This window comes from Mchenga conophoros, linkage group LG19 (genome assembly GCF_057382185.1).
Source record: "Mchenga conophoros isolate Kocher_MC1m ecotype Shallow Benthic linkage group LG19, M_conophoros_male_GT1.1, whole genome shotgun sequence".
NCBI classification, from domain to species: domain Eukaryota; kingdom Metazoa; phylum Chordata; class Actinopteri; order Cichliformes; family Cichlidae; genus Mchenga; species Mchenga conophoros.
The window spans coordinates 4881966-4892262 of record NC_140544.1 but is presented as its reverse complement, the minus strand read 5'-3'; the positions used below and the strand labels follow the sequence as shown (position 1 = coordinate 4892262).

Sequence of the window (10297 nt, the reverse complement as noted above, 5' to 3'; positions counted from 1 at the left end):
GATCAAATCCATAATTCTCTTTAGGTTTTAGAAACAGACTGTGAGAGTGTGTTCCAGGGAAAGTAATACAAAAAACATGAGACTAGACAAGGACATAAGCAGGGAAGATAAGGGAGAGGAGAGGAGAAAAAGTGCATCCGCCTCCTCCGAGAGCCAAATACAATAATGTTTTGCAGCTTTTTGGCACATCAGCTGCTTACTCATTTAAGTCAAGTGCTGCAGTTGCTGAACATGAGATGAAAATGAGGATAACCCACTCTTTCTGTGAGCCAGCACAGCCTGTGTGTGTGTGTGTGGAGGGATGTCTGAAAAAACAAAACAAAGCAATCAGCCTGAATTAGGACCAGACTAATCTTTTTTTCACATTGACACTGTTTATTTCTACTGTCTGTTTTTGGTCCATTTAGATTGCTAATGTAGTTTGTTAACAAAATGATGGTTAAAAACTTTTACCCTTAGTCTTGTGTGGTTTAAAACTACTTAAAAAGCGTGCCTATTTCGGGTCACTTTTGCCAGTCCCAAGCCCGAATAAAGGAGGAGGGTTGGAATTAAGATAAATGTAACTTGTAGTTCTAAATATATTCTAAATGCATTTAGGGTGTTTTTTACTCACTTTATGTCTTTTCCACGATGTTATTTCTCTTTCCTACAGCGTAGTTTACAAGCATGACCAATTATGCAAATTAGGCGATGGCATCACTTCTAGCGACTTCTAGAACAGCCTATAGTGATTTTCCATAATGAGGAGTTGACATTACTGCCCCAGTGCAAGATGTACATCATGTATTTGGAGCTGCTACCTGCAGTGTTCATTCTCTGTCTTGCCTCTTGAGAGGTCAGCTCAGCTAAAGGTTTGCTTGCAGCTATGGTGGCAATGATCAAAAGTGTGAGGGCTTAATTTACAAGAGCTGTTTGCCTATGAACGGCAAGTGTAGGTGTGTTTTCTCTTTCCAGTGCTCTTTTACAAATGGAATGCAGCAGCCCTGTGAACCTCTGTGTCCTGTGATGTGCTGCTTCATTAACCAGATTCAGGATGTACATTTATCTGATAGACTGTTCGTCTGCTTTGCTGACAGCCAGGTATAAAGCTTTACATAAACAGATACACTGCCACTGGATTTTGGAGGCCATTTCCCTAGCATAAAGTACCAAAGGTCTCTCGTTGCCTCAGTGTGTGAGACCACATACCACCAGGGAATGGCAGCCTTATTTAAAGAGTTTATATGAGTGATATCATCACAAACCCAGAGGGTTCATACGAGAGGCTGATCCAAAAGCAGACTCAAGAGCTGACTTACTTTTTGATCAAGCTTTATTTACACACCAAAACAAGGATTATCTGTACACGCGTGCACACACACACAAACACACACACATGGAGAGATTTCTGGCAAGCAGTTCTGAAACAGAGGAAAGACTGCAGTGAGCTAAGACTTTATTACAGAAGGTAGCCGTGGTTTGGGGGATGCAGGACTGATCTGATTATGGTCAGAACCAGTCTGCTTGAGGAGAGGAGGGCTGTAGAGGCTGTGCAAAGGTTGGAGGTCGTTAAGTAGCGACATCATATTTTTTAGTTTGGCTGAAGAAGGGAGGCGTTGACTGGCATTCAGTGGGCACAACAGGGGAGGCCAGCAATTTAGATGGAGAGGAGTTCTCCAGAGAAGCAGGGCTAATCAGAGTAGGAATGTTAGGAAAGGAGAATGTATCCGGCTGTGGAGCGGCAGGGAGGTGGTTAAGGAGTGACCACATGTCTTCCTGAATGTCAGCGAAACCAATAGGCTCTTTTTGGTGTTGAAAGAATGTGGCAGAAGAGGTAAATGATGTGGATAGAGACGTATATACAGGAGAAGCAGGATTGGTCTGATTTAGGTGATGACCAGTGAGTGGAGAGGAGGGCTGCTGAGACTGCTCAGAAGTGAGGAGGGGGTCAAGCTGTTCCACCACTGACAGCAGTGCTTCATCAGTGTCACTGACAAAAGTGGCCTGGAGCTGGACGGGTGCAGCAGAGGAGGCCAGTGATGCAGATGGGGAGAAATCCACACGAGAAGCTGGGAGGACCGGATTTACTTGACACACAGGTGCATCAACTGTTGTCTGTGTGTTCTGCAGCTGCACACACGCTGACTGCTGATCAGGAAGGTTGGTAACAGCTGGCTGTCTCTGTGGCTGTTCAAGAGGCTCCTTCGCAACTGAATAGGAAGAAGATGGCTGTGTCTGAGCTGGCGTCACACAAAGCCTCTTGGCCTGTTGATCTTCCTGTTTAGGTTCAGATGCTGCACAAACAAACACAAACAAAAACACAGTAAGTCTTCTTTTGTTAACAGATTTCCGTCTTCTTTTCATCACATTTCACATGAAAAAACGTCGTAATTCCCAGAAATCTCCTCTCACCTGTGCTCGAGGTGCGATTTCGTGTTCTCTTCCTCTTTTTGCCCTAAAAACAAAAATATGAGAATTTTCATCAGTTGATCCAAACTCTGTGCACTGGTTGCTTCATAATTCAGTGCAGTGATGGGCACATGTATGAACTGCATGTTAGCACTTTGTGTTTGTGTGTTTTACGTACAGTTCTCCAGCAGGATGCAGGTACTGGATCATTTGTGGAATCCCGAGCACATTACGCTTGAAACACACAAAAAAAAAAAAAAAAAAAAAAGAAACACACAAAACACACAACAGATGATGAGAAAAGCTGGAATGCTGTGATCTATCCACTCGGTGGAAGAAGTGATCAGTGGGAGGAGAAGATGTGCATAAAACTACATTCATACATAGCTGGACTTTGATCTCCTGCGTTATTCTTTGGAATTATGTTTGCTAAACACCTGTTTTCCTCTTCATTCTGTTCCGGACCCTTTTGTTACCGCTCCACACACACACCCCTAGACCTCCTTCGTGAGGATGTAACAGTAGAGCAGCAGAGTCCATCATTACTGAGGCAGTCTCTCCTGCATGAAGTCCAGGTGCTGGTTTTCAGGTGTGTGTCTGATGCCACAAAGCTGACTCAGAACCGTAACACCCCACATCTATGAAACAGATGTGGGTGTGTTCTCATCTCTCAGAGGAGTCCAAATCGTCATCAAACAGACCTACGGACACACAAAAACATTTGAAAACATAAACAACCAGACAATCAGCAGTGATTTCATTATTATTCATATATTATTCATTATTTCCACATCATTTACTGTATATATCACAGCATTTGGGGCCTTTATAAGCACACTAAACATTACTAAACTGAATCAATTTCAGATTTTGTTTTTCATGATGTATATTTTATTAATAATTAAGTTTCATTAGCTGTATCTTTACCATACATTTGCTGCACAGGTGTATATACAGGTGCAATGAATGCTTAAATTGTACTGATTAGCACAATGCTAAGTTTCAGTATATTGGTGATTAGAAATGTCTTGTTAGTGGGAAAGTTTTTTATTCTTAAATGCAGACATCTCAAAGCTAAACCATGTATAAACAGATGGTGACAGAAGTCGCTGAAACTTGTAAATGAAACAAAGCCCATAAACTTTTAACACTTTTCAGTAAGTTCAATTCATGTTAAAAGGACGCCTCCTCCCTATATAAGATGTGGATCATGATTTCCCTTTCTGTTCACACTATGCATAGGTTCTTGGATTCTACATTGCCCCTGTTTTTCTTTCTTTCTTTCTTTTGTTATTTCTCGTTTTTGTTTTTTTTATCTCTCTTTTTCGTCTGTTGCAATGCTCAACCGTATATATTTAGATGCTTGGATAACTAATGGTGCCTTATATGTTTTTATTGTTATAAAGTTAATGAATGAGAAGAAAACACATGACCCATTTAACCCACTTCCGTGTCAACGTTAACTGAAACTGTTCAGACATGTTCAGGACTGCGCGCTATTTTCGCATACCGTCCTTACCTACTTGCTCCCCCTCCCCGTCTATTTACTTGTAGTGTCGTCCTTAAATTGACTTTTCAGCACCTTTCACCACTCAGGATCAAAATAGGGGGGAAAAAATGAAGAATAAAATATAATTTTTAAAACCTGTGTTGTTGATACACGAGTTTCTTTCTTTTTAACGTACAGTTTTAAATGTTTCATATTAAATTTTAGAAAGCGCTTAGTTCTCACGGACTAACGATGGATAAACAAATCTCCCACCCGCCACGAGCATGCGCATTTTGCGCAACTATGACGCAAACATGCCTCGACTTGAGGGGCATCTAAACAGCTAAACATGGCCCTGTTCGCATACAGCAGACTGTCACATTTACTGAAAATATCAGTTTATAAATCTTCGGTTTTACGAACGGGGAGCGAAATAAAACATGGAGCTACGTGCTGTGTACAGTTTAAACGCTGCCAGGTAATGTTTTTCTGTGTTTCTCTTCGTACGACTTCAGTTAATGTAGCTCTCTGTTGGTGATAAGCTAAACGGAAACTCAACAACACGACCGGAAATAACATGTTCAGAATAAAAGCGACAATCGTAAAATATACTGAGGGAATTAAACAATCCGGAACACACCTTTATTTTAACACACACAAGAGTTAAAATGGTTTTACTTGATCAGATGTTGCTGTTCTCCTTTATGTAGCGTTCTAAACTTTAGCTGTAACACCCACATTTAGAACACGAAAAGATAATTTTGAAACTTTAAACCGGAAGTGGTTATTGATTTCATAAATACTTGACTGTTAATTATAGAACTATATATATATATATATATATATATATACTGTTACCTTAATACTATTAACAACCAATTACATATCGTGAACATGTTTCTAAGAATAGTAGCAAGCATAGTAATCCCACTCTGTGCACTCTCTATTATATATGGTATAAGGTTTGTTTATCCCAAAAGGTTAAATCTGTTCATCTGGACGTAGCGTTTTCAGTGAGAGAAACGTTATGTCACTTATTCAAGTGATTCAGCTGATTACAGGTTCCCCCAACCTTATGCTAGGGTGACCATACTTTGATTTCCAAAAAAGAGGACACTTGGCTCAGTCATGAAGAACTTGCTTAAAGAAATATATAAAATCGGCCCAGGCATTTTCACTAAAGAAGGAGAAACAGGAGAGGGAGGGGGAGAGAATGAGAGAAGAATCAGAATCAGAATACTTTATTGATCCCTGGGGGAAATAATTTTTTGTTACAGTGCTCCATTATAAACCAACATTAAGACAAAACAGACAATACGCTAACTAAGAATAGTACAATATATACATATATATGTGTTATACACATATACACATATATACACACATATATACGTCACATAAGAAGAGGCAGCTGACAGTGTAAAGACGCAGAATAACTCCAGCTTTGTGTCTTTTTCCATTCTAGCTGAAGTACGGGACAAACTGTGTTCCTTTTCACCTTCATACGAAAAGTGTAATATTTTCTCTGAATACGGGACGATTAGTTTTTTTACGGGACGGTTGGCAACTCTACTAACTAACCTTATGAATAAAGTTCAACATCAGTAACATCATAGCACCCACCCAGATGTATAGAAACTCCATCATGCTAGCTAGTATGCAGTGTGAGTTATTATAACTGACTGTAAAAAGTCAGCACAACGAAAATAAACTACACCTAAACTTGGTTTACATCTGACCCAGATAGACTGCAGGTCGAAACTTCTTACCTGAAGTTCAGGGTCTCTCCTCCTCCTGCCTCCCGTTTTTCCCTCATCCACCTGCTGGCCTCTGTCGAAGCTCCGCCACAGCCACCACCAAACAACTGAGTTATTTTTACACATCGGCCAGCATCTGGCCAACCCACCACCTATTTATTGTTTATACCGTTACAAAAAAAACTCCATCGGCCCACCGGGCAGATGCCCAGTATGCCCGATGGCAAGTCCAGCTATGGTCGGTACGAGGGAAATTTCTTTTGCAGTTCGTTTAAAAGATGGACTTTGGGGTCTTTTTATAAGGTTGGGGAAACCTGCAGTCAGCTGAGACTGAAGAAGTCTTTTGGATGAGTGATGAAACGTTTCTCCCACTGAAAAATGCTATGTCCAGATGAATAGAATCAACCTTTTGGGATTTACTTACCTGCGTGCATCAAGAAAAGGTTTGTTTACATTTTATGTTCAGATCAAAGTCCATTTATCATAGACCACAGTGTCATCTGGGACTATCTGTAATTTCAGCGTTAATGTGTCTTTTGGTCTTTTAATCTCTCAAACACAAACTAAACTTTTGCGTTGTTTACATTATTTACTGGTTTGTTGTTTTACAGAGGTCAGTGGACAGTAAGGCATTGCAGGAGAGGCAGAGGCAGCAGATGGCCCGAGGTCTCCCCAAACAGAAGCCCATCCCAGGGGTCAAGCAAGTCATTGTTGTGGCTTCAGGAAAAGGTGGTGTTGGGAAGTCCACTACTGCAGGTGCTCAGTAAAACTCATACTAAACAATGGAAAATTCTCTCACCATCTTTTTTCTTCCAGAGCTATTTTATTTTTAAGAGGGTAAAATTGGTGCTTTTGAATGAATTCCTTTTTAGGTATGGCCTTGTTTGGAGTTTATAGAACAATGCCAAAAAAAAGGGAAGAAAAAAGGTTCTGAAATGGAAAAGTAATTGGTGAAGTAGATTTCATCTGCTATTGCAGTGTTTTCTGCTAAACGTTACTTAACAAGAAACCATTTTGAACGTAAGATCTTATACTTTTTACTTTGGCGCTGATCATAAAAGATCTTTAAATAGAAAAATATTAAAAGAAAATCATGTTTCAGGTGGCCTAATGTTTGAACATTTTCAATGAGAAGTATTTGATTTGATTTGGTCTGTTTTTTCTCTCATGCCAGTGAATTTGGCTCTAGGATTAATGGCCAATGACATGGTAAGGAATCTGCTTTATCATTATATATTATATATTTTATATACTATATATGTATGTAATTTCAGCCAACAAAAAACAACACACATATGACAGTGAGCTGTTAGTCTGTCCTCAGAGCTATACTGTATGACTTTTTCTCTCTCTTCCAGTCAAAGTCTGTGGGTCTGTTGGATGCCGATGTGTTTGGTCCATCGATTCCCAAACTTATGAACCTGAAAGGAAACCCAGAGCTCAGTGACAGTATGGCTAGTTCAATTCAGCTGAAGGTTTCTAAAATTCCAGTAAAGATTTTATAACAGAAAAGTGTTTTTTTATTTCTTTTTTTTTACATATCTTTCAGATAATCGGATGATCCCCCTGACCAACTATGGGGTTCCTTGGTGAGACTGTCATCAACATTACATCACAACCTTTTTGTTATACCCATAAATAGCCCTAAATCATGTCTATTATGTGACCTATTCTTCTGATTCACTTTCTTCTCTGCCAGCATGTCTATGGGTTTTCTGGTTGATGATGTGGCTCCGATAGTGTGGCGGGGGCTCATGGTGATGTCTGGTATAGAGAAACTGCTCAGACAGGTGAGACCAGTTTAGATTGCACTGTCAGTTTATTGAATTTAAAGGAAGCTGATGAAACATGTTTTGTGATTGTAGGTGGACTGGGGGTCGTTGGACTATTTGGTAGTGGACATGCCTCCTGGGACTGGAGACGTCCAGCTGTCGATCACCCAGAACATCCCCATAGCAGGTGGGTTTGTCACACATCACCTAATACAAATGATGTTTTCTAAACACATAACTTCACTTTTTAAAAGTATCCTCATTGCTGTAGCCCCCAGAAGTAAATAACACATGTTTAGTTCAAAGTTAAGTCGGGTCATGTGATGTTTGTCTTGTACAGGTGCGGTTATTGTGTCCACGCCGCAGGACATCGCTCTGCTGGATGCTCGCAGAGGAGCCGAGATGTTTAAGAAAGTGAACGTGCCGGTAATGTGTTGATGTGTGTGTCAGTGTATGCATAAACTATTGGATTCAGGTTGGGTCGATGAATACAACAGGAAGTGATATTTTCTTTCCTGCAGGTTCTGGGTCTGGTTCAGAACATGAGCGTCTTCCAGTGCCCCAAATGCAATCATGAGACCCACATCTTCGGCTCTGATGGGGCCCGACAGCTTGCAGACACTTTGGGAGTCACATTTTTAGGTTGGACCGTCACTTTCATTTAATTTGTTTTTAGTGATGTCCGAGGGTGCTCGAAGTAGTTTGCTGTCCGTATTAACCCTCGTATGCTCCAAGACATTAGGTGCAGTAAAAGTGGCATGCATAAAGTTGAGGGAACATATATATTTTATAGGAATTTTTTCATTCATGTTGTCATTCCTAAATTCTTTAGTGGGCTTTTGACAAAGTAAGACTCAGGAATCAGATTTTTCTTTTATCTGTTAAAAGCTAAGATTTATTTTTGGGCTTTTTACCTTTGTCAGACTCAAACCCGGGCCACCACATTTCAGTCGGAAGGAATATGGGTACCTCTTCAATCAGTCTGCTAAACTGGCACCCAAAAGCTATAGTTCATATAGATTACCAAGAGGAATGCAGCTTAGAGATTCACATTTACCACAGCAGCCTGACAGCATGAACTCAGCAGCACTCTCTGTATTCCCTGGGGCAAAGCTGTGGATAGTCCTAACACACATCGTACATTTTAACTTAATCTTCGCCATCTTATTGATGGTGAACAAACCCCATATTTAAGTCATAGCACACAACTTTCATGGACCTGGCCTGTCACATGAGACCGTTTTATCCGCATCGTGGTAGATGTTTGTGTGACCTTGAAGATCTAACACTTGCTTTTTGCAAATGCCTCTAGTTGCTATGTTTTGACTGTTAGACTACTATAGAGTCCTAACCCAGACCTGTCTGGAAAGTGGCATTAATTTTGCAAAGAAAAAAAGCTTTTTGCCTCAACACCCCCATATCTGGAATGAACCGAGTGACTTGGATGTGTCTCATTGCCGTCACAAGGATGATTTGACATTGGTTTTATGAACTATTTCATTTGAAAACAACAAAGTAAAGCTTTTGATTTTCTGTTTCTGAAAACATTGAAACCATTTTTGATTTCTTTTATATTTAACATGTGATTTCATGTATATGTGACTGTTTCCAGGTGACATCCCTCTTCACATAACCATCAGAGAGACATCAGACAGAGGACAGCCAGTGGTCATCTCTTCTCCCAACAGCCCTGAGGTCTCTGTTTGAATCTATTCTATTCTGTTTTGCTCTTCTTTTTTTCAAAAAAAGAAATATTTATTTATTTTTTTTATTCTACCCCACATTTCTCTCTTTCGTTTTCTCATTCTTATTTTATAAATGAACAAAATAGTATGAGTAAAACTTCAAACTTTATCGGTAAACCACTCACTGAAAGCAGATAACACAATACAACAAAAATATAATATTATGTCCTAGTTATTTATTCTTCAGCTTCAGTAGAAATCTGTTCATATACCTGCTCAGCTACACTGCAGCACTGAGGTGTAACTTGATTTTATTTTCACTGTCCAGGCAGCAGCATACAGGACGGTGGCGTCTGCTGTGGTCCAGAGACTACAGAAAGTCAGTAGTTGACAGACGCTTCAAGATGAAGTCAGCTGGGTGACGCATGAAGACGTTGAATGACACGTATACAGAACACAGACTAACGCACAAAGTCATCTGCTGTCCAAAACGCACAAAAGAATGTCGATTCTTATCCATGTTGTAACAGTATTTTTATTGTGTGTCCATGTAGTTCTCTGACAGCGTTTCATAAAACGGTCAGCTACACAACCCTAGTCTTAACCCTTTCTGATCTGCTCGCATGCTGTTGGCCATAAATGGCAGCACATTAGCTGGATGCCAGTAAAGTAAAGACAGTAATATAATAATTCCTTTGTCTTGTTTTCCTTTTCTTTTCCTGCAGAAAAAAAAGTGTTGAATATTATTGTATTAGATAATTGTCTGCATCATGATATACACAATGATTTAACAGTCAATTTGAATTTGTTTTTCTGGTGTGTTTTTGTCATTTTAGTGAGAAATCAAAGTAATAAAAACATCAAGGATTTTTGCCTCTATGAAGTATTGCTCTTATTTGTATACAGAGTAAAAGTGATAGATCCTGTACGAAAATGACCTTTTCATCTGCTTTATGCAGTTCCATGAATAACCAGCAGAGAGGGCTGTGTGCATTTAAATAAATGAATTACACATCAGGATGTGTAACCTGAAACATTTTGGTTTCTGGCTGCTCCTCTGTGATTTTCTTGGCTGTTATTCTGTGTTCATCTTTTCTCCACACAGGTCAGAAGTCTCCCTCGTCACGCTGTCAGGGTTCACTCGATAAAGAGTTTGATGCCCAGGCAGTACTTACATCGAAACTAAAGCCATTTCTTTTGTGTGGC

At 39.9% G+C, this 10297-nt stretch overlaps 1 protein-coding gene across 1 annotated transcript; it reads left to right on the top strand.

Moving 5' to 3' along the window:
* Positions 1-4180: 4180 nt before the first annotated feature.
* Positions 4181-9967, top strand: nubpl (nucleotide binding protein-like). Its single transcript, XM_085256881.1, has 11 exons — positions 4181-4355; positions 6246-6390; positions 6809-6843; positions 6993-7083; positions 7184-7223; positions 7334-7424; positions 7500-7593; positions 7747-7832; positions 7928-8048; positions 9019-9101; positions 9420-9967. The coding sequence occupies exons 1-11, from the start codon at positions 4227-4229 to the stop codon at positions 9480-9482; spliced, it is 978 nt and encodes a 325-aa protein (XP_085113007.1). The 5' UTR covers positions 4181-4226; the 3' UTR covers positions 9483-9967.
* The last annotated feature ends 330 nt before the right edge of the window (positions 9968-10297 follow it).